Genomic DNA, 25,971 nt, shown 5'->3' on the forward strand with positions numbered 1-25,971 from the left:
TGGGCGTGGTGGCAGGTGCCTGTAATCCCAGCTACTCGGGAGGCTGAGGCAGGAGAATCATTTGAACCCGGGAGGTGGAGGGTGCAGTGAGTGAGCCGAGATTGTGCCATTGCACTCCAGCCTGGGCAACAGGGCGAGACTCTATCTCAACTCCCCCCACCCCAACCAAAAAAGAAAATAAATATATTGAAACCGTTTTGAGAATATTTAAGGTTACTACAAAAATTATATAATAATAGAATTTGAAGATAATTTTTATTTTAGAAACGAAGTCACTAAAGGTCACAAGGTCTCCTACTAACTCCCAGGTCTGCATACTTATACAATACCCTACTGTTAAAGTGCGATAACTTAACAGAGAGGCATCACCCAAATAGAGATCTCTAGTTTAATTATAACTTGAAGCAAATTTTCCATCACTATTTCCCAACTTGGAAAACAAGATGATTATACTTCAATCTAAGATGAGTGATTATTAAGGATAGTGAATAAATGAGTGCTTTTCCCAGAGAGACCTACACTTGGGACTGCATAAATGCTAAATAACAAGGTAATCATAGAAGAAAAGTTAAAAAAGCAAATCAGGCAATCAAAATCCATTGGCTCTCAAACAATATTGAATAATGTACTGTTATGCCATATTGTAAATTAGAATTCCCCAATATACGGAGTGATGCTTATAAGAAAAGTTATAAGCATCAAGAGACAAGTTACGGCTTAAAATTATCATTTGTTTTACTAATCATGTACAAAAGTTAACTTCACAAATATTGCTATTAATGAAGTACTCAGTTGAGCAAAATCAATAATTAAAAATAACAAATCAGAATTTTCATAATAAAAAATGACAGTATCATGACAAGCTGGTAATTTATGAGTACACAGAAATGACTACCCAAATGTGAAATACTCCTGTGATTAAGATTTCATTCCCCGCTCTGTAAAAGAAAATTATAAAGAGAGATTTCTATACTGTAAACTACCCTTTCTAAATTATAGCTGTACTATAACTAGATTCCATAAATTTGATGTATTAGGGTGACATATTTGCAATTATTATATATATATGTATATATGTATGTATTTTAGACAGACTCACACTCTGTCGCTCAGGCTAGAGTGTAGCTGGCGCAAGCTGGGCTCACTGCAGCCGCCACCTTCCAGGTTCAAGCAATTCTCATGCCTCAGCCTCCCGAGTATCTGGGACTAGAGATGTGCACCACCACACCTGGCTAATTTCTGTATTTTTACTAGAGACTGGGTTTCACTATGTTGGCCAGGCTGGTCTCAAACTCCTGGCCTTAGGTGATCCACCCACCTCAGCCTCCCAAAGTGCTGGGATTACAGGCATGAGCCACCGCACCTGGCCGGAATTATTGTTTAAAGAAAACTATCCCCATGTAGCACAAGCCTCAAATTCTAAAAACAAGAGAAGAAAAAAGATAAAACATCCAAGATTCTCTCAAATCTGCCCAAAGCATATTTTGAGACTTAGGAGAGAAAATTGTGCTATTTAAGTTACTATTGGTTTCTCTGAGAGAACTTTATTACATGGCCTTTATTGTCATCTAAAGGACCATCTGAGCCCTATATCATGAGGAATGGAAACAGCACATGATTCGTTTATGATCTGCATTAATGCTTGCTGGGTAAAAATAAAAGTTCTTAAACATGACAAGGATGTAAAATAATACCAAATTGCCCCTCTGTTAAAAAAATCTATAGCTATTTCTGTAATAATAATAATAATAATAAGGATAAGGATCTTTGCCAGTTTGAAAATCTCAAAATATCAGATTTGAGAATCTGAAAATATCAGATTCCACTCTAAAAACACTCTAAAAGATAGCATCCATTAAATGTATGGGTGGACATGACATACATTTTACTACATAAATTTTGAACAATAACAAAAATAATTTTTCTCTAATAAACAAATTTCTTTATAATGGCAACCCCATGCAAAATCTCTACAGTTTCACAGGACATTAACATCAACTTGAAAACAACAGTGAAAATTTAGTGCACATTTTGTGAGAAACTAACATTCAGAGAGCAATGTGATTACTCTCACATAGCAAAACTAGGCTTAGAAAACAGTTTTCATTTTATTCCTTCCACAATATTCAACTGCCTTATAATTTTGTCTGAGTAAAACTTTATTATCAAAGGAAGAGAAACACCCGACAACAATAACACAAAAGGCAGTACACCCATACAGTTGGAGGAAACACCTTTCTGAAAAGATATCAAGATGTGTAGTGCTATTTTAAAAATAAACATTTGACAGAAAGTAGAACTTAGTGGTTAAGACTGAGCTTTAGAGGCAAAATGAAGGAATTTGAATTCACATCTGAATTCTGATCAAGTGCTCTAATCGAGGCAATTTATTTCCAGTTTGCCTTAATTTAATGACTAAAGTAACTCTCTCATTTGTTTACTACTGTGTAGATAAAAAGATAAAATAGAAATAATGGCAGGTAACTAATTTGATAGTCTTTATTAAAAGACCCATAATGACTAAAATTCACTGATTCTAATTTGTTAATGGCATGGGACTAGAGTATTGAATATAAACTTGTAATAAATTAAAAAAACACAAAGGTTAAATTCAGATAAGGGAGTTTACACACATTCAATTGTTAGACACCTTTGGAAAAATATCTTTGATGTTCACAGAATAGTACAACATAAATTTGGAATGTGAAAGAATCTTAGAGTTCATGCAGCCAAATTTCTAAATTATAGAGATCAATAATCTGAGGTACCAGAAAGTGAGGTATCCTGTCCCCAGTTACAAAATCATCCACTAAACCTGGCCCACGTTTCTTAATGCAAAACAAATTTTCTTTTCTTTCCTTAAATCAATTTCTCATTAACATCAGTTTTTAAGGATATCATTCATTAAACTATTCTAAATAGTTACCATTATCCATTTCCTGAAAGTTGTCATATAAAGTCAAATAATTCGTTTCGAAAAACTGGAAAAGAAATATTTCCCAAGGAAAACAGAACAGTCTTTTATAGGGATGCAGTTAGTGTAATTCAACAATACCTTCGGGATATGGAACTTTCAATTAGAACTGAAGAAAGATCAAGTCTTACAAGGGAATATGAAGTCAGATAATGGGAGAATAGAATTTAAGTTCTTTATATAAATGAACTTAGCTAGTAATTTGCTATAAAAGAAAAGGAAAAACTAGGTTTTAACGTACCCATGGCAATTTTTTCCTTCACCAATTTTTCAACTTAAGTATCAAAATGTTTCTTTTCCTCAGACTCTGTAGTCTTTGTAATACACATGAGGTGCAAAGAAGAAGGCACACTTTGTTCTTAAGCTTTAGCATTATAAAAACTCATCTAAAAGACAGTGGATTTTAAATCTTCTTATCCACATGTCCTCATTATACCCCAGTTGATTTTGTATAAGTATCACAAAAGACCATAGAACATTCATGTTGCTCCTTTCGGAGGAACAGAATTAAGCATTCTTTCCTTTGTACATCCACAGAGCATTGCACACGTTTTTATTGTAAATCAAATCTACTATGCATCATTGGCCTTAGCTATTTACTCCTTTGATCACTGAAAACTTGGTGAGTAGATATTTTATCTTATTTATTGCTGACTTTCCAGTGTCTACGATAATGCCTGCCAAAAAGTAGGTGTTGAATCAGTATTTCATAAATGATGAAAAACAGACAAAGAATGAAGATCTCCTTACTAAGGAAAAGTAGCTTTATTCATAAAAGCTTCCACATATAATTATACCAAGAAACAATTGGTATTTTCACAGTAAAGAAATCTCAAATTATAAGTGTCCACAGGAATCGGATATATAAGATATGAGAATTATTACAATTGTTTGATTTTAACGGCCTAAACTAGGTTTTAATGCCACCCCACCATTTATTTGTTGTGTGGTATCAGGCAGATGGGTCTCAACAACCTTACATTAAAAAATGGAGATTAAAGTACATCACCAACCTATCTCACAAGTTCATTAATATTAAATTAATAATGAATAAGAAAAGGCTTTGAAAACTATAAAGCACTAAGAAGATACAATTATTACTTACTTATTATCCTGGAAACAACCCATACTAAATAGTATATTAGTGAAATATATTCATTTCCACAGACATAAGGAAAAGTCAGTATTATGCTAAAGAAAGGATAAATTTCTATATTCTCTATTGTGTTTCCCATACTATTGCTTCCTACAGACCAGGAGAAACAACATTTGAATATGCTCACCACTATAAACACCCTCACTTTCAAAAGCTTTCAGAATAAATCTAATTCAAAATGTGGTTGTTTCTAGCATATGGCTATGTAAATGATGAAATAAGAAAACACTTTCTAATTAAATACAAACATAATTTTTTTAAATTATACTTTAAGTTCTAGGGTATATGTGCACAACGTGCAGGTTTGTTACATATGTATACATGTGCCATGTTGGTGTGCTGCCCCCATTAAGTCATCATTTACATTAGGTATATCTCCTAATGCTATCCCTCCCCCGTCTCCCCACCCCACGACAGGCCCCGGTGTGTGATATTCCCCTTCCTGTGTCCAAGTGTTCTCATTGTTTAATTCCCACCTATGAGTGAGAACATGCGGTGTTTGGTTTTCTGTTCTTGCGATAGTTTGCTGAGAATGATGGTTTCCAACTGCATCCACGTCCCTACAAAGGACATGAACTCATCCTTTTTTATGGCTGCATAGTATTCCATGGTGTATATGTGCCACATTTTCTTAACCGAGTCTGTCATTGATAGACATTTGAGTTGATTTTAAGACACTCACCGGGATAATTTCAAAACAAAAAGAGACATTATATTAAGACTCCCCCAGAAAGAATGCTTCATCTTTAATATTTCCGAACCTCTAGTTAACTTAAAGAAGAATATAGGTACCTCTCTGCTCTGCTGGAGAAAGCAGACCTAACCAATTAATTGACAGAAGTAATGGTTTCTCCATTCTCAGCTAAGTGATTTATGGAAACGTATAGAAATGCAACTGGACTTTGTACCTAGGTTTTTCTTTCATTCTGGACATAAAGGGGCAACAGATTTCTATTTTCTATTTTCGTTTTATTCAGAGGGGTATATGCTCCCAAATGAGCATGCATATGGAATTGTAACCATCTGTTTACTTCTGTTTCACCTCCAGACTGAAAGTTTACTAAAGGAATCAACCATATCTAAGTCATCTTTTTTATTCTAGCTATTAACCCAATAATTGGCATGTAGAAAGTGCTCAATAAATGTTGACTGGATAAATTAAATAATAAAGCACAGATATAATAGATTAACTTTTCTCTTAAAGTCTAACATTCCTTTGTACTAGCCTGAATTTTAGTCTCTGGATTTTAGTAATGTATGTAACACAAATAGGATGTTAGTATATACTTACACACATTAAAACAGATAGAAATTAAGCAGACTGAAATGCTTAATATGTAAAAGGATGCATAAATGATTTTATTAATAAAATTAATTTATTGTTTCATTCGAAACATTTCTTGAACATATACTATATTATAATGATAATGCCCAGAAGATGGGATGCAAAGTCAGGCAGGCCTCATGCTCTCAAGGAGATTAGTGACTGGTGAAAGAAAGGATCAAGGAAATGCTTGACAGAGGCAAGTGCTGGAGCCATGGGACCACTGTGGAGGGGCAGCTAAGTACATCTGGAGGGAGGGGTTATATGAAAGTCTTGTATGAAAGACTTCCCAGAGGGGAGATTCTTGAACTGAGGTTTGAAAAGACAGTAAAAAGTAATTTAAAACAAAGAAAGAACTATTCCAGGCAGAGTGATGCAACCATAGCTCTATCAATAGGGAGAAGGTTTCCTGCAGGAAAATGGCAGATGGTGAGGTAAACATAGAGAAAAAGAAGGATCCCCACATATCTAATTTGAAACTTGGTGTTGGAAATGATTATATTTCAAAGACACTGGTATCCATTTAAAAGAAAAATATCTAGGTCTTTGTGTTACTGATTGTATCAGTCCATTCTAATGCTACTAATAGAGATATATCCAAGACTGAGTAATACAAAGAAAAAGATGTTTAATGGACTCACAGCTCCACGTGGCTGGGAAGGCCTCACAATCATGGCAGGTGGGAAAAGGCACATCTTACATGGAGGCAGCCAAGAAAGAATGAGACTCAAGCAAAAGGGGTTTCCCCTATAAAAACATCAGATCTCGTGATACTTATTTCACTATCACAAGGATGGGGGAAACTGCCCCCACGATTTAATTATGTCTCACCAGGTCCCTCCCACAACACATGGGAATTATCGGAGTTACAGTTTAAGATGAGATTTGGACGAGGACACAGCCAAACCATATCAGCGATGTAATAATACTGTTTTTTCATTGTTAGTAATGGAAGGTAAGTTATTCTCAGGGAAAAAGAAAACAGCCAAATGTTAATCTTCTAAACTTTAGTTAAGAATGATAACATACAGGTACATCTACAGCAAGTTAAACTTAATCTTCTCTGAAGACTGCAAAACTCAAGTCACTTTATGCAAAGAAGACTATGGAGAGAAGTATGAATGAAAATGGGAAACAGCTAATACCACTACATCTAGCTTACTTAACATTTTATAATTTTTGTCTCTAAATCCTGTCTCCTGGGAGCCTGTTGAATCACAGTCTAACTCATTTAGTTATAAGTGAACAGTATTATTTATTTATTGGCTTTTTATTTTGCCTCTCTAAAAAGCAAAAAAAAAAAAAAAAAAAGCCATCAACAGTTTAAAAACTTAAAAGTTGTTTTCGTTTTTTCCCTATAACTAAATTTCAAAGCTAATGAAAATATAATGAATAAAATTACAAGGTATAAACAAGTAAAGATTTGAAATAACAGAAAACTTCTGGAAACATATTCATTAAAATAATAAATCTTTAGCCTTTTAAAGATTAAATTTCTCAGCCTGCCCAATGTCTGGGCCAAGAATTATCAAGGACAGTCATGAAAATGATAAAGTCACCAAGACATACTGAAGTACTTAAACTCTAAAAATAAAATTTATACATGAAATAATTATAATTAGTTAATGGATATTAATTATGTTATTTTTCATTTGTACTAATTATTGTTCTCTTTTTTCTTTCATATTTCATTTTATTACATTTAGCATCATGCTGCTATTCCTGCAAATACTGAACAAGCATGGGATTTGAATGTTATACTTCTAAATAAATGAATTACTCAATCTCCTATGACCATCTATACATACTCCACCTTCAAAAAGTAAATCAATATTATATCATTAAGAAAATAGTAACCTTCTCTTCTCCAATATGCATGACATTTTTGGACAATGCAATTTTGGCACTGGCACTTATTTCAGTGAAGAAAAACTTTGTGGTTCTATGGCATTCATCATTTGACAAATGCAAGTATCTTCCTTATCAATCAGCTCCTATTGAACTTACTAGCACTGACTGTGGAATCCTTAAGGGCCCATTACATTTCTGAAGAAGAAAGCTAAGATGAAGGACATGCCACTCCGAATTCATGTGCTACTTGGCCTAGCTATCACTACACTAGTACAAGCTGTAGATAAAAAAGTGGATTGTCCACAGTTATGTACGTGTGAAATCAGGCCTTGGTTTACACCCAGATCCATTTATATGGAAGCATCTACAGTGGACTGTAATGATTTAGGTCTTTTAACTTTCCCAGCCAGATTGCCTGCTAACACACAGATTCTGCTCCTGCAGACTAACAATATTGCAAAAATTGAATACTCCACAGACTTTCCAGTGAACCTTACTGGCCTGGATTTATCTCAAAACAATTTATCTTCAGTCACCAATATTAATGTAAAAAAGATGCCTCAGCTCCTTTCTGTGTACCTAGAGGAAAACAAACTTACTGAACTGCCTGAAAAATGTCTGTCAGAACTGAGCAACTTACAAGAACTCTATATTAATCACAACTTGCTTTCTTCAATTTCACCTGGAGCCTTTATTGGCCTACATAATCTTCTTCGACTTCATCTCAATTCAAATAAATTGCAGATGATCAACAGTAAGTGGTTTGATGCTCTTCCAAATCTAGAGATTCTGATGATTGGGGAAAATCCAATTATCAGAATCAAAGACATGAACTTTAAGCCTCTTATCAATCTTCGCAGCCTGGTCATAGCTGGTATAAACCTCACAGAAATACCAGATAATGCCTTGGTTGGACTTGAAAATTTAGAAAGCATCTCCTTTTATGACAACAGGCTTATTAAAGTACCCCATGTTGCTCTTCAAAAAGTTGTAAATCTCAAATTTTTGGATCTAAATAAAAATCCTATTAATAGAATACGAAGGGGTGATTTTAGCAATATGCTACACTTAAAAGAGTTGGGGATAAACAATATGCCTGAGCTGATTTCCATCGATAGTCTTGCTGTGGATAACCTGCCAGATTTAAGAAAAATAGAAGCTACTAACAACCCCAGATTGTCTTACATTCACCCCAATGCATTTTTCAGACTCCCCAAGCTGGAATCACTCATGCTGAACAGCAACGCCCTCAGTGCCCTGTACCATGGTACCATTGAGTCTCTGCCAAACCTCAAGGAAATCAGCATACACAGTAACCCCATCAGATGTGACTGTGTCATCCGTTGGATTAATATGAACAAAACCAACATTCGATTTATGGAGCCAGATTCACTGTTTTGTGTGGACCCACCTGAATTCCAAGGTCAGAATGTTCGGCAAGTGCATTTCAGGGACATGATGGAAATTTGTCTCCCTCTTATAGCTCCTGAGAGCTTTCCTTCTAATCTAAATGTAGAAGCTGGGAGTTATGTTTCCTTACACTGTAGAGCTACTGCAGAACCACAGCCTGAAATCTACTGGATAACACCTTCTGGTCAAAAACTCTTGCCTAATACCCTGACAGAAAATTTCTATGTCCATTCTGAAGGAACACTAGAAATAAATGGCATAACTCCCAAAGAAGGGGGTTTATATACTTGTATAGCAACTAACCTAGTTGGCGCTGACTTGAAGTCTGTTATGATCAAAGTGGATGGATCTTTTCCACAGGATAACAATGGCTCTTTGAACATTAAAATAAGAGATATTCAGGCCAATTCAGTTTTGGTATCCTGGAAAGCAAGTTCTAAAATTCTCAAATCTAGTGTTAAATGGACAGCCTTTGTCAACACTGAAAATTCTCATGCTGCGCAAAGTGCTCGAATACCATCTGATGTCAAGGTATATAATCTTACTCATCTGAACCCATCAACTGAGTATAAAATTTGTATTGATATTCCCACCATCTATCAGAAAAACAGAAAAAAATGTGTAAATGTCACCACCAAAGGTTTGGACCCTGATCAAAAACAGTATGAAAAGAGTAATACTACAACACTTATGGCCTGTCTTGGAGGCCTTCTGGGGATTATTGGTGTGATATGTCTTATCAGCTGCCTCTCTCAAGAAATGAACTGTGATGGTGGACATAGCTATGTGAGGAATTACTTACAGAAACCAACTTTTGCATTAGGTGAGCTTTATCCTCCTCTGATAAATCTCTGGGAAGCAGGAAAAGAAAAAAGTACATCATTGAAAGTAAAAGCAACTGTTATAGGTTTACCAACAAATGTCGTAAAAACCACCAACTAAACCTACTTCAAAAACGAACAAAAAAAAGCTAAAGACTGCAGTTGTGTTAAAAACAAAACAAAACAAACAAACAAACAAAAAACAACGTAAAGAAAGATTACTTTCGAGAGAAAAGTTTAAGCTTCACCAATGCTGCTCCTGACCAATGGGAATATGTATAACGTCAGCATTTTAAGTAACTGGCTTCAAGGGGTACTGTGGCAACCAAATAAAATAACTCCATTTTCTAAAACTTTCATGTAACTTTTATGTCTGGACTACAGTTAAAGTGGACAAAAACATTTCTGTATTTTTTTTAAGTATATAAGAGTAGTTGAACTGAGCAATACCTCCTCCTGTGTTGTATTACACATATTAGCCACGAGTTTTTGCAGTGACCAGATAAACTTGACACGTGGTGTAATAAAATGGACAAATTCTGTAGAGTAGACACAGTGAGTATGTGGACCTCTTTTATAAGGAAAAATACATTTTGGATTAAAATCAATTGCTTTTGTCTTGTTTTGTTTCTAAATAAAGAGTAATTTCTGGGAAATATCATCTGATCAGATATCATTTAAATGACAAAGTTTTTAAAAGGTGTTTTTCTATAATGAAATTTGGAATGCTAAGAGTAAGGCACTTTCCTTGGGTGATGGGATTGCCTACATTTTTATAAAGTCTCAAATACGGATTTCAGAAAGCATTTAATCAATATCAAATGGCAATCATAATTTGTATTTAACCCTTTAACTATTGACAGAAACTCTAGGAAATTATGTATTCACTTAAGGATTTTAACAAGTAGCTTTTGGAGTAGATTAAATTATTAGGTTGAGACAATATAAATTCAGTATCTGAGCAACATAAAGTCTTATTTTAATTATTGGCAGTAGCTTAGTTTTAGGCTGCTTGCTTCTGTTTTTTCTTTTTTTTTTTTTTTTTGAGACGGAGTCTCCCTCTGTTGCTCAGGTAGGAGTGCAGTGGCAAAACCTCGACTCACTGCAGCATCCACTTCCCAGGTTCAAGCAATTCTCCTGCCTCAACCTCCCAAGTAGCTGGCATTACAGGCATGCGACTGAATCTCCGGCTAATTTTTGTATTTTTAGTAGAGACGAAGTTTTGCCATATTGGCCAGGCTGGTCTTGAACTCCTGGCCTCATGATCCACCCACCTCAGTGTCCCAAAGTATTGGGATTACAGGCATGACCCACCATGCCTGGTCTAGGCTGCTTGCTTTGCAGAAACTATTGCCAAATTTCATTATGACTTATGCTCTAGGTACAATTTTCAAATCTCTCTCTGATTCAAAACAGTTAAGGAGCTTCACTGAAATAACAAGCAAATAACTTAATAATTTACTATATTGAAACATGGCAAGGAAACAGCATGTTTCAGTCCGAGACTAAGATTTTAGAATTATACCCTAAAACATACAGGATTAGTAGTAGAAGTTTAACAGGTTCAACTTTCTGAAATTTCTTTTATTTAGCTCAACCCAATATAAAAATGACATAATTCAGATACTTCCAGAGTTTGCCACAAATTTAAGAGGAATGATGTTAACTAAAGGAAAAGCTTCTATTTTTCTATTTTAAAGTAAAAGAAAAAATTAAGAATTTAGTCCAGTCCTCTAGGAATATATTTAAGGCACCTGAAACCCACAGCTTAAAAGATTACAAATCATTGAATTGAAGTGCCAAGTACATTAGCAGTTATTTAAAAATCTTATATAGGGAATATAAGGATTTCACTTAAAAAAAGAGAATTAAGATTTTTGAGGATTTCAATCATTTTTACAAACAAACCCCCACAGTCCTGAAAAAACAGAAGTATTTGTGTACAAAGCAAACATTCTGAGACAACACAATACCACAGTTTTTATAGGCAAATTGTTTATCTCTCAAAGTTACAAAGCTTTCATGTTAATTGCTATTGTGTCTGCTCATAAGCAACTTTTAACTTTTCTTACAACGGCTTTCTGCATAATATCAACATCCCACTGGCCTATAAACATTTTCAGCACTGTAGTCATATCAATTTATTTGTTAATATTAGACATTTCTTTTGTGATAGCATTGACAGTTTCCAATTAAATCCTAGCTGTTTTTGACAGTGTAGAAGGCAATTGTTATGAACTTCTTAAAATAAAAGGACAAATTGAGTTAATTTTAACATAACCAAAACATGAAACTTGCGAATTCAACGTGTTTCCCAAACACAAATTTTACAACCTGATGAATCACTATCACACAGAGGCTGACATTAGAATTTATCAGCCAGACATGCTCATACATCATGAGAGGTTTCAGCACCACAAACAGAGCTTTACAGAGCTCAGCTATTTGTCAAAAATATAGGAGCTGAAATACAACCTATTAGGGTGCAGGCATAGTGTAGGTCAGCAACAACTTAAGCATGTACCTTGTATGTTTCTTTGAAACCTATGTGCCTGAAGAAGTATCACAAACATATCATAGCACTGAGAATTCATTTTAATCTACATATTTCTTTTAAAATTTGTTATGAAATATGCATTCTCAATAGACATCTAGCAGTGAGCACTAAAATGAAGTATTTTTGTTACAACCAAAAATATACAGATGCTCAAGGCAAATCATGAACTTACTTATCTGATTAAATTTTAATATAAATTTCCTGTGAGAGAGAAAAGACATCTGCTTCAATGAGAAGAGTGTTTCATACTCTCTCTGTTACCTCTTAATCCTCACATAAAACTAAGCATTGGTCAAAGTACTCAAAGCATTTAACTTACGATTTTGTGATATGATATGAATGCTCCTGTTGCAAAACAGAACTTTACCTATAACAAATAAAACTCTAAAGTTTATAGCTGTATGAATGCCACCTAATCTGTTCACCTTGTATGGAGAAAAACACCTTGGCACAAAAATAATTTTTGAAGAATTACATACTTTATAATTTATACTACAAAATAAAATTAAGATTTTCTAACAATAAGCATGCCCAATTGAATACAAAAATATATAAAAACAGTGTGAGATCAAATATATAATTTATAATGTATATAATTGTCAGTAACACTAAGCAGCAACAGGTTGGCAGACATATGCTAACCATTTTACGAAGAAAGAAATGACAGATTTATGGTACATATACTAGTCATTTAATACTTATTTTAGTGCTAAAGTTTTTATTCTAATTAGACAAAGAAAGTTTAAGTAAAACTACACACAAACAAGCATAAGTTTAAAATAATTCCTTAGTTTATTCATTTAATTATCTTTTGTTCATATTCAATAAACATTTATTGTATGGCTATTAGTCATGAGAAAAAGAGAAACAGGACAAATTTTCTACCATCTAAAACTTATATTCTACTAGATTGTATTCTGGTTTATTTTCTTTATCAGTGTTTTCACAAATACATGTTAACTGTGTGATTTGGTAAAGTCCCAGCCTTAATCATTCATACTTTCACAAAATGATAATGCTCAGAAAAACTACAAGGTTTTTTTCTTGGTCTAAAATGCTTTACTTATCACAACTTTGATGTAAAAGCTTGCTTCAAATATAATATTGATCTTATTCACTATATCTGCAGAAAACAGCCTAATACTATCCTTAGATTGGATAAATTAAGAGGCATATTTAGGCTGGGTGTGGTGGCTCAAGCCTGTAATCCCAACACTTTGGGAGGTTGAGGTGGGCGGATCACAAGGTCAAGAGATCGAGACCATCCTGGCCAACATAGTGAAACTCCGTCTCTACTAAATATACAAAAATTAGCTGGGTGTGGTGGCGTATGCCTGTAGTCCCAGCTACTTGAAAGCTTGAGGCAGGAGAATCACTTGAACCCGGGAGGCGGCGTTGCAGTGAGCCAAGATCACACCACTGCATGCCACCCTGGCAACAGAGCAAGACTCCATCTCAAAACAAAACAAAACAAAACAAACAAACAAAAAAAGGCACATTTAGTTACTATAAATTATTTCTATGCATAAAACATGGATAACTGTTATGTGACCCCTATTTCAAACTCAAAGAGAAAATGAGAAGTAAATTTCAAAAAGGTTTATCTAGCACTGACAAAATGTCTATATATATCTTTACAAGGAGGAGAACCAACTTAATTAACTATACACATTAACTTTTACAAGATACTCTAATAACTATAAAGGATAATCTTAAAATTTCAGAGATTAATGTTTTAGATGAAAAATCCAAAATGTGTCAGAAACTAATAAAGCAAACAATAAAAACAACTAAAATGTTTAAAAGTATGCATGTATTAAGGAGTGAAAAAAACCTCAATAACATATCTCACAGCCATCAAAAATATGAGGAAATAATTCTAATTATATATGTCACCATACATAGTATCTTGGGCTTCATCACAATGCTGATTTTCTAGGAGATAGGGAGTAATGAATAGTAACTAAATTGTGGCTATATTTTCTTTTATCCAATCTTTTTCCTCAAATTTCCCAAGACATTATAGCAAATAAGTAAAAATGTTTGTGAAGAATATGGTTGTCACCATTATATTTACTATGTTATATATTATATATATTATATATTACTACCATTATATATTACTATATTTAAGGATCCCGAAAGGATATTTTGCAATCAATTAAACAGAAAAGACTACAATGATCTTCTTTTTCAGATGCTAATATTTTCACTACAGCTTTGCTTCTATAATATCATTTTACTCTAATGAATGCACAGATAACTAGGTCGTTGCTTGGGAGAACTACAGCATTGTATTGGAATGCCATGTCTAGAAATGGCTACAATGAGTTTCATGGAGTTTTGGGAAAAGACAGAACTGACTCCAGTTGCCACACAATAGTGACTGCTTTTATCTGTTCATTTGAAAAGTAAGGACTTGAGTGTTAAGAGTGGCCATGGCCTAGTTTTATGTTATTCCTCTAAAGGAAAATAAAAATATTATTTTTACAGAGGAGCAAAGTGCAAAACCAGAGTTAATATTAGCAGTCATAAAACATATATCAAATTCTAAGAAAAATTATTAAGAGAAAAAACTTTTAAAAAGAATATTACAGCAGAATATAGATTATTTCCAAAATTTGGCCTAAACATTTCATTTACAATATACACAGGAGGCTCATGAATTGAGTAGTATGCATTTAGAATTCTCAAGTGAGAAGACATCATATGAAATAGAACATGATTCCTTTTTGTTCATACTAAAAATAGACAAGCCTACAGAGATTTCAATTTACCTATTCTAGTTCACTGTATATACATCTCAGAAGGCTCCTAGCTTGTTTTTGAAATATGCCATAGAGCATATACCAACTAAGGGTGTAAACACCTCACAGATACGTCAATAGGACTTTTTCTAGGAGCAAACTGAATAGTTCAAATAAGTAATACATTCAAAGCTAGTATCATATATAATTTCAAAATTATTGTGAAGTGGCCCAGAGTAACAAAGCATAGCAAAAAGAATTGTGGTTGACCTTAGTAAGCCTTTTAGAAGGATGAACTATAACATTTGGAGACCTCACAGTACTTTGTATGTTTATATTTATCTTTTCTAACTCTACTATATCGCCAAGAAACTAATAGTATTATTTGACCATTGTAAGGAAAATCCAGCTTCTCATTAAAATATATGGTTCAGTGTCTGAAGTTATTGATTCAAAATCCAATTGTGATACTCCTTTGTAATGTTTACCAGCCTCTGGAACAAATAATGGAGTGAGCTTGGGACATAAATTAACCCTCCTAATCCTCACATTGAGAGAATCAGGGTGTAATAAAAGAACCTCCCTGTCATTTGTGGTACTAGACTCAAGGCTGGTAAAGACAGAAATAGTTCTTAAACCAATAAAGGTATCAATATTAAAGCAATATAGCTAAACATACCCAAATGGTCTTTCAAAAGAATACGATATAAAATTGAAATTCATTATCAGAACTGGGATTCAGGTCAGATACCTCTAGTAAACATCTCTTTAATAATGGTTGCAGAGAAGAATCATCTATTCAATAAAAAACAAGAAATCATGTCTCCAAAATAATTTTAAAGCTCTTACCTTCCTATCCGTATTTCCTAGTAAATAAATCAATGAAACAAAATTCTAGTATAGAACTTTCATATTAAATCACTTATTTTATCAAGATTTTAAAAAAATTTACGTATAAAATATATGAATTCATATAAGTATATCATGCTAACAAGTCAATTCAAATCCTTGAGTGTAAAAAAATTTCTTGTAACCACAGATATGGCATATAGAAAATGTATATAAAAAGTAGAAAACAAAATATTCATTTCTTTCTACAAACAACATCTTTTCCACACAAATCAAGAGGAATTAAGTGACTGCAGTGAAAAAACAAAAAAAGAACCACAACAAAAATAACTGTGTGAGGCTAAAGGGAATGAGGGTTTCCTTCCAGTGGATTATGTGTGCCGCAGTCCAGGGTCGGTCCTAAAGTGATAATGCAACGCTTGAGATATTTTGTTGACACATGCATGCATAGAAAATAATAAACATATTATTAACATTATATTTGGATAAACATGCATTTATATTTACTTGAGTAGAAAGATTACAGATTAGGAAGAAAGGAAAAAGGAAAGGAAGAAAAGAAGGAAACATTCACTAAATTGTGAAGATGTGCCAGATTAACAATTTGCTGTGCTCTTAGGAAATCTACTTCAGATCTAAAGAAGGGGTGTGGGAAAATGAACATTTGCTATCTTACAGTGTGACAGGCATGCTGATAGGCAGGCCTGCACATCTCTTTCTGTAGTATAATGTAATATATATTACATATAAATATGTATATTATATAATTACAACCCAATTTATGTGATCCTCATGAAATTTCTTTTTGAGTTCAGCATTAACATTCCAATTTTATATATCAGTCTCAGAGAAGTATTTCAGTATTTTTCCCCAAGAAAACATATGAACTATATGAATATATATATGAACAAATATATGAATGAATATATATGAATATATTCATATAGTTCATATGAATGCATATTAACTATAACAAAAATAATAACATAGAGAAAAAAAAAAACAAATGACTCAATACCAAGAGAAATAATAACAGGAACTTTATAAGCGTGCCGTAACTCACAACAATAACTAATAGGTGATTTTCTGGAGAGGGAAAAATCCATCAACAGAACATTCGATTCATTAATTGTTCCTATTATCTTCTAACTCTCCCCATCAGTATGTTATTTTATAATATTCCTATCTCAGTTTTGCATCAGAAAATGGGGATAAAGAGTCTTTATTTGTCAAATTGCAGTTACTACTTATTTGCCAAAGACAAAGAACACTAGTTTATCAAAAAAGGAAACCCTATGCACATTCTTATAAATAAAACCTTTAAAATAAGAATATACATCAAGTTCCAAGTAGATGTAAGGCTAGGGACTTTTAAAAGAATTTTTCTGCAATTATTTCCATGCATCTACTTCACATTCCCAATCTACAAAGCTCTTCTCTTTCTCAGCCCCATTATAGGAAAATATAGAATGGTCAATTATATTTAACCTGCTTGCCAACTCTCCGATTACACTTATCATGCACAGTAACTCAATCTTAGCAGGTACATCTGCATAAAAAGTGAAGTTTGAGGAGACAGAAACTTCTCTTCAACATTTCCATCCTTGTGATTACTGACACTATAGGCACTGGAAACTCAGAACACCACATCAACACCAACAGCTTGGAGAGTCAGATGTCATTGTGAGCTGATAATGCTTAGCTTTGTTGACTGACATGTAATCTATTGCAAATCTTGGGTTCTTATGAGTTCTACTTTATAAATTGTATAATGTAGTTCAAGAGAACAAAATTATTTAATACAGTTTAGGTGACATGGATTGCATATTGATAAAAGAGTCAGCAAAGAGTTTAAATAAAAACTGGACACCATCAAACTTATCTGTGTGATTAAAATCTATAGCTACCCATAGAGGAAGCTGATCATCTATACGTCCGAGTGAAAGAAAGAAGGTGGTTCTTTAAAAGACTTTCTTAGGTTAATGAAATTCTATGGAATTAAATTGACACGCAGAAATATTTTTATGTATAAAGAAGCTCCTCAGTATTCAATGAGTACTAAAGTCACTATGTTGACCTATGTTCTCATCCCAAATGATATGACCAAGCTTAGTTGTTGTTACTGTTGTTGTTATTTTAATGACTCATTGTATGTTAGTGCTCCTTCCAAGGGTCAGGTCTAATAGTAACAAGGTTTCTAAGCAGGGAAGCAAGGAGTGGCCCATGCTTTATTCACACACCATTTATTGAAGATCTACTGTGTACCAGACAAAATATCAGCTACTAGAGATTCAACACTGACAGCAATAGACAAATCTCCTGACATCTTAAAACTTAGAGTGAAAAGGTGAATATCAACAAATGAATCTGTCAATTACAATTCAGGGAAACAAAAGCATGATAGGCAGGGGGACAGATTATACATATTTGGGGGGTTACAACATTATCAGTTATTGTAAGATAGTCCAGAAAGGCTTCTAACTCAGAGCTAAGATAATCTTTACACAATATCCCAATTAGAGGGCAGAGAAATGTTAAGGGTGGACTAGGAATGGCATGAAGAGACTAATAAGCTGAAAATTTTTAGTAATGACAAGAGTGCTAGGCAACTGGGAGACAGTTCTGAAGGACAAAGCAGGAGCTGGCTTCAGAAAGAAAAATCAGGAGGTGGGTAAAAATCAAACTTTATTTTGTGCTAACCATGTTAGAAACCAGTATCCTAGGGAAAAAAATGACTATGACAAATTTAAAAGACCAGAATTAATTTATAAGGGTACAAAGATTCATTTGCCATATTTCAATCCTATCTCCCTATATAGTCTAGCACCCAGCTTCCTCCAGAGTTAGAAATATGAGAAGACATGGGAAATAAAAGAGAAAAGAAAATAGACATAGGCACACTCTATATTCCACCCTCTTAAACTTTCCCTAATCTGAAAACACACATACTAAAAAGCCTCACAAGTGTACTCTCAGAAACAAACACCCTTTATATTCAGTTATTACAGTCCAGTATTTGATGGATATCTAATTTCAGACATTTTAAAAATACACCCCCCATGAAATTAGTAGATGGTCAAAATGTCACTCCAGCTTTCCACTGTCTCCCCAAAGGACAAATAAATGAAACACAGCCTAAGTATTCTGGGTAATTTTGTACATAGAAGCCCAAATGTAATGTGAAATTGTGGTTGATGTCTTTAAGACTGACCTAGTTCTATTTCCACTGTGTCAATTGTATTTCTTTTTCAGAAATTTCATAAATATGTTAACATAGAGTTTAACAAGTATATAAAGAGAAACAGATATAGGAAAAACCAAAAAAAGTACTGTGCCTAATTTCTTTAAACTATATTTTGTATAACACCAGACATACTTCTAACTACCTAGATTTTATATTATTTTCTTCAGATAATATTTTGTAAATATTCTCTATTATGTTTCCAATTGGGACGCTGAACTCAAAACAACTTTAAGAAAGAGTATTTGTAGATGTACTGATCCACATAAATCAGATATCCATTCTAGATTTTCTATAATTTCTTATCACTGTGCTCTCCTAAGAAGCAAAGTTTTATTAATATTATCTAATATAAGGTAGTCTAATTTGGATTATTAGAGTAAAAACTGCACTATGTCACAGCATTTTTGAAAGCTCAATTTTGAGGATGCATTTTTATAGTATTAACTTATCTCTTCCATTATAAAAACATAAAATTTGGAGATATTTTTGCTATGACATTGTCTCAAAAGTGTTTTGGGGAACTCTGATACATACATTATGAAAATAGTTATTTTTCAATCCTTCAATAATGTTTTGTTTGAAAAATTTTTCAGAGATTTTCACCTGAAACCAAGGAGAAAATTCTAAACAAAAAATAAATAGGATAAAAGCACATCACATCCATCTTCCTGTGACATTTAAAATACTCATACCTGAGTATACTCTAAAAAGACCTCTTTAATATCCTGATGCTAGCTCCTAATTTAGTGGGGAGGACTCCATCTCACCACAGATGTATCTGTTCCATTTCACTATGGTATCAGTAATAGAAAAGGGTCAGGTAGCCTCTTAAACAAAATGTTTACTAAATATATACAACAGAGTGATTTTCACTTTACTGATAAGGGAATTCTACCCCGATACTAGGCTATACTACTCAGGCCAGCTGTTTCAGTGTGAATACTCAGACTATCAGGGAGAATATGTAAGTAACTCAGCACAAATTGTCATCTTATTCTGGAAAAAAATGAATCCAGTTTTAGCTTTACAGAAACCAGAAGATATAAAACACCATAATATCTATGAGACCAATGGCCCCTAATTTTGAAACTAAAATTAAATATGGTAACACTCTGATTACATATCTATAAAGTACTTTTTAAGATATAAGATATTCTCATACATATTATGACTGGGATTTGATTTATTATCCATATCTACTCTGTGATGTCAAAAAAGTGATGCTAACCTACCTTGATGAATTATTGGTTGGTCACAGGTAGGAGAAATTGAATAAAAGTATTTTCAGACGAATCTGCAATCCCATTGAGTCTTTCTACTCCTCCAAAGTGAGCACTATCAAAGATCTGTGAGTGCCTTTCTTAGAAGTGATGGGCCTTATCAATAAAGATTTTTACTGTGTTGGGAAAAGCTAACCCTGTGATCTTTAAACACTCTGGCTTCAGAAAGGAATTTTCACATTAAACCTCTTCCAAAGTTCTTGACTTGAAATCCCAACATTACCATCATGATGCCACATTATTCTTTTAAAATATACTATTTCAAAATACGAAATAATTTTTATATATAATAACTTAATATATTTTATTATAGAAATAACATATGCTTTTTATACAAAATCAAGAACATACAAAAAAGAGGGCCTCACATTCTCCCTGTCTCCCAAATGCACTCTTAGAAAAGCCTGTCATTCTGCCTTTGACAAACTTTATAATATTATCTCTTGACTCCACTATTTCACTCTTAATCCAGACTAGAGATGCCCATACTTTCAAGGTATCACCAAAGACCTCTTATCTCAGAATAAAAGATGACCTCAGTGCCCACCCTGTTATCCCCCTACAGTCCTCAAATCTCCCAATGATGTGACCAACATACATTACCATTATAAAGTAAATAGGTCAGTTGCTTATATGTCACCTTACTAATTTTTTTTTTTTTTTTTTTTTTTTTGAGGCAGAGTCTTGCTCTGTCACCCAGGCTGGAGTGCAATGGCATGATCTCAGCTCACTGCAAGCTCCGTCTCCTGGGTTCATGCAATTCTCTGCCTCAGCCTCCCAAGTAGCTGGGATTACAGGTGCCCACCAACACGCCCAGCTACTTTTTGTATTTTTAGTAGAGATGGGGTTTCACCATCTTGGCCAGGCTGGTCTTGAACTCCTGACCTCATGATCCACCCGCCTTGGCCTCCCAAAGTGTTGAGATTACAGGCATGAGCCACCGTGCCCACCCACCTTATTATATTCTTTAAAAGTCCTAGGAGTAAATAGATTTTTCCCTCTCGTGGCAGCCTGATATAGTTGTTTCTTTCTAATCTTTACCAATTCTATTTTAGAAAACAAAAAATAATGAATCTAATCTACATCCTGTAGGGCAGCCCTGCAAGTTATTGATTATGCTAGCCTTTCTGTAAGTTTTGTTTGTTCCATCCTGAAGAAACCCAGGTGCTTAAAGCAATTCAGGTCACTCTTCTCTGGATATGATTCAAGTCATTAAAGTCTCTCTTCAAATGTAGTACCGGAAATTGGAAGCAATCCTCCAGGTGTGCTAATCTCTAATCTCTTTATGTGGCTGGAGTAGTATTAACCAAATTCCTGCACTATTTTCAAATGGAAGCAAAGCTGGCTGTAAATGGACAAGGATAATTCCACTTGATCCCAAATGATGTGGTTCACAGCATTATCAATGTCATCATCACCAGCACTTAGGAAATGCTAAGCAAGAACAGACATATAAACTCATTTAACCTCTATGAGAAAGATTCTTTCAGCAACCATATTTTATATTATAGGTAAGAAAATTCAGGTAAGGAACTTTTAGTAACATCACTAGCAAGTTTTTATAGGTGGTAGTGACAGGGATTTGTTCTCCATGTTAAACAAATTGAAAGGTTGAATGGTGGTTAGCTTGCTAACACCTACTATAGTCCTTGGAATTCCTCATGTATACTACTATAATCTCTTAGACAAATGTCATTAAGCAGGTAGCAAGGGTAGGTCTTAGCATAACTTATTAGCATCAGCAATTATCAGAACAGCATAGAATTAAGAATCTCACTACAAACAAACAGAAATGCATAAATCTAGAAGCTAACTACATATGGTCTCTGTCATGTTGAAATGCTACAAAAACATGGTGGGTTGGTTCACTTTCTAGTGGCAATAAGGTTTAGTGGAAATGTGGTAAACTTCCTCCACCTCGGCTATTTGATAGCATTTATAGTGGTATAGCAAAAATAAAGTAAGCTTTATTTATGAGAAGACTCATTCTGTATTCAATTTATAATGATAAGCATGCTGGAAGACCCATCTAGATGCCTTATAAAAATGGTTTTTTCTATTGGAGGTAAAGAATTTTAATCAGTGCTAGTTGCTGATTATTCATTTCACAATTTCCTAATCATGGCAAAAAAAATATTTTAAGCCAGAATTCACGATTTTCCATTATGCAAAAACACTGCCATATTGTTTTATCTACTTAGTAAGATCATTTTTTTCTATTTCATACACTTAGACCACATTGCTCAAAATAAGAAAAGGCAAATATAATCAAGTTTGATAAGCCAAGAAGCAGAGCAAATGATAGGAAAAAAATAATTTGATTTGATGAATAAAAATATTAAATTACTACTTCCGTGCTCTGAATGATAAAAGCACAGAGTAAGAAGCAGTCCGTTTCTTAAAACTAAGTTGTATTTCAACAGCTCTAACAAAGGAGAACAGAAATTAGTGTTGGATTTTTATGAGAACTTTAATATGAATGATTTAAGAAATTATACTTTAAAAATCTCTTTCAGTTAAAGTACAGATGTGTATGCTACAACTTTTGGTTTTGGTTTTTTGTTTTTAGACAGGGTCTCACTCTGTTTCCCAGACTGGAATGCAGTGGCATGATCTCAGCTCCCTGCAACCTCCGCTTCTCAAGCTCAAGTGATCCTCCAGCCTCAGCTTCCTGAGGAGCTGGGATTACTGGTATGAGCCACCACACCCGGCTAATTTTTGTATAAATGCGGTTTCCCCATGTTGCGCAGGCAGGTCTCGAGCTCCTGAGCTCAAAGCTATCTGCCCCCATCAGCCTCCCAAAAGGCTGGGATTACAGGCCTGAGCCAACAAGACCAGCCTTGTGCTATACCTTTGCATAAACCTACTTTAAAATACAAAAAGGTATTCCATTCATTCTTTTCAAAATATTTAGTGAATGTGAATAATGTCATATTGCCTAGAGTAATCGTGATGTTTTTGTTCCACTGGAAAACAACAAGGGCGCTTTAGCTACAGGTTTTCTTCTGCTATTGTCACTTCAGCACTAGCAAAACTAGGGTGACAGTCTCATAAAGAAAATAACCAAAGGCTCTCACTTTGTCCAATGATGTGGCAGCCCTCCAGCACTGGCATTTCCAGCCCTAAATTAACTCCAGGGGCCACAAGATCAAAGTAAGAAGGAAGTAGTGTGTCTTTCTGCTTAGTTGTGGTAGCTACTTTGTACTACATGGGCAATATAATTCATTATTTCTTATATAACTGCTTAAGCCATTTTAAATTGTACTAGGCATCTGCAAGCAAACGTTATTACTTGTTCCAAGTTAGGTATACTTGTAAATAAAACCCTGCAAAATGACTCACAATAAATCAAAGTAGTCCTATAAGAAAACAGAAAGCTAGAAAAAGATTAGAGATAAGGTCCTGCCAATAGATACTTCTATTTTAAAAGAAAAAAATCAGCTGAAGTCCTATTTGGTTCTCATGAACCTGAAAGTATAGTTAGTTGTTTTGCCAGAAAAGAGTCCCAGACATTATTTTTTCACTTGCCTGGAATAGCTTGGCATTTCTGCACCCTCAAGTAATAAAACTTACTTGTAAAACCCTTCAAGGCAACAGAGATTGCCTGTATTTATTTTCTAGGAAGGAAAAATATTGAAAATTATGATGTATTCAAAGACCACAACTATAGGAGGAAATACCATACTGCTAAATGTTTTTTAATTGACATGATTTTTTAAATCATCTCTGTTGATCTCTTTAAGATTCAATTTGACTATTGTGAGAATAATGAACAAATAAATGAACGTGATATCCATTTGATATCTAGTATTTCACTAAAAAAAAAAAAAAAAGGAATAAGTCTGGATTTTTTATCTTTGCCCTATTTACATTGTACAATGTGGGAAAAAATTTTGGAACGGAGCTAATAAAAGATCTAAATTAAGACACAATTTTAAAGCTTTGGGAATTACAGTGGCACTATTACCCAGAAGCAAAAATCCTAAATGAGTCTATGAACAAGTAACAAACTACACAAAACAGGTAACAAGGGCCAGAGACTGGACTAGATTGATACTTCTTTTTGTTCAATAAGTATTCACTAAGAATCTAAAATGTTAGAAGCTTCAGGGGATAGGCAACTTCCCTGAAACAATTTAGAGAATTACCTATGGCAGGAAAAACTATGAGAAAGTAAAGAGATTTTTTTTTAAATGCTATAGCAATTAAGCAGCTTCCAAATATATTTTGGGAAAATTACAGATAGTAGTAATTAGCCTAATCCTGATATGCAAGTTAATCATCTCCCCCATCTAGAAAGTTGTTCTTTTTGTAACAGAAGACACATAAAATAGTGTCTATTCATTTTATAAAACTAGCAATAAACCTCAAATTCCTCAAGTAGAAACAAAACACATTTTTCTCTGAATAAAAAAACCTATTTTGAGCTAGGAAAAAAGAACACCTATTAAAATGTATTTTGCCTGCTGGAAATCTGGTTCAACTCACAATTTCCCAGCAAAACGAAAAACTAGGATAATTCTTTCTCTGACAAGATTGCTTGTGCTGTTGGCAACACTCTTCAAAAACTGAAACTCTAATTTTTAATTCTACAGTTACCTCCTAGCCTTCCATGGTCTCATCCACTAAACCACAGTTAGAATTACATTTCCTGCATATGTTATTTTCTTGGAGTTCAATGAATAAGACTGAAAATAAAGATCAGAAAAGAAAGAGGAGAGACTCAAATTAAGGAAACCAACTAAAAACAGTGAGACATAAGAACTTTCCTCCCTTTTAAGGCAAGGGAAGAAAAAAGGGACAGAAAAAAGAGTTGGGGCAAGAAGGAAAGAGGGAGACCAAGACTCAGGGGGGATTTCAGAGGACAAAGCCTTCTGTCTACTTTAAGAAGCTTATTTGGCCTCATTAAATGTTGGCTTGTGTCTATTATCATCTGCTCTTCACTGCCCTGTAAAACAACAACAACAACAAAAAAACTGGTTGGCAAAGGTAGATATGACATGAAGTAGCAATGACCTGGCTAATATGAACCTTTGGACAAGATCATGTCTTTCTAAGCCCAGGTGCATCAATACTGGATATTTTCCGCATGCCCATTCAATCTCCAGGGTTCTGAAACCTAAATAAAATTCAAAGTAATAGCTGGGTGCCTTTCAAAACACTATGCATCATTTAATATCATATTCACTGTTGAATAAACTTTGTAAAAACTGAGAGCATAAGACATGAGAAAGCTAAGAAATGTAATTGGGGAGGGCTAAATAAGTTAACAGGGCCAAGCCATTTTGGCCAGATGGCTTTTTGCAATTTTGGAAATATCTGAACTTCTCACAAATGTCACAGGATGTAAGAACTGAAAATATTTCCATCTGCCCCAACCAAAGAAACTATTGCTCTTCATTCATGCAAATGACAATTCCATGCTATACTACAAGTTATTAAGACTGTTTGGCCATTTAAGAAGAAAAATAGTCTATTCTTCCACTGAAAGGGTAATTCTAAAGCCACTTAGGTAAATGACTGAGTGACAAAGCAAATAAGAAATTAATATATTTGAGAGAGCTTCTGGAAATAGTTTCTTCTTACGTACTCTGCTTATAATAGAGGAAAATGTCTATGAGACATAGTACAGAACTTGGGTGATGAAGTGGTTTAAGAATTAGGAAACAATATGACTTTTTAAATTGAAAAATGAATGGCTAGTTGGTGAAAGAGTCAGGACTAGCACTCGGATCTTCCAGCTGCAATGGTCTCTACC

The 25,971-nt window shown here is 34.0% G+C and overlaps 2 protein-coding genes across 6 annotated transcripts in view; one reads left to right on the top strand and one right to left on the bottom strand.

The window, feature by feature from the left end:
• The window catches only part of LRRN3 (leucine rich repeat neuronal 3), a 33,860-nt gene extending 23,668 nt beyond the window's left edge, over window positions 1–10,192 (top strand). For all 3 annotated transcript variants that reach the window (XM_011999198.1, XM_011999195.1, XM_011999196.1), the window contains one exon: window positions 7,161–10,192. In XM_011999198.1, coding sequence (XP_011854588.1) covers window positions 7,519–9,657 — 2,139 coding nt within the window. In that variant the 5' untranslated portion in view covers window positions 7,161–7,518 and the 3' untranslated portion in view covers window positions 9,658–10,192. The remainder of the gene's footprint in view (window positions 1–7,160) is intronic.
• The window catches only part of IMMP2L (IMP2 inner mitochondrial membrane peptidase-like (S. cerevisiae)), a 924,235-nt gene that overhangs the window by 465,065 nt on the left and 433,199 nt on the right, over window positions 1–25,971 (bottom strand). The gene's annotated exons all lie outside the window — the stretch shown is intronic.

Source organism: Mandrillus leucophaeus, unplaced genomic scaffold (assembly GCF_000951045.1).
Source record: "Mandrillus leucophaeus isolate KB7577 unplaced genomic scaffold, Mleu.le_1.0 Scaffold588, whole genome shotgun sequence".
NCBI classification, from domain to species: domain Eukaryota; kingdom Metazoa; phylum Chordata; class Mammalia; order Primates; family Cercopithecidae; genus Mandrillus; species Mandrillus leucophaeus.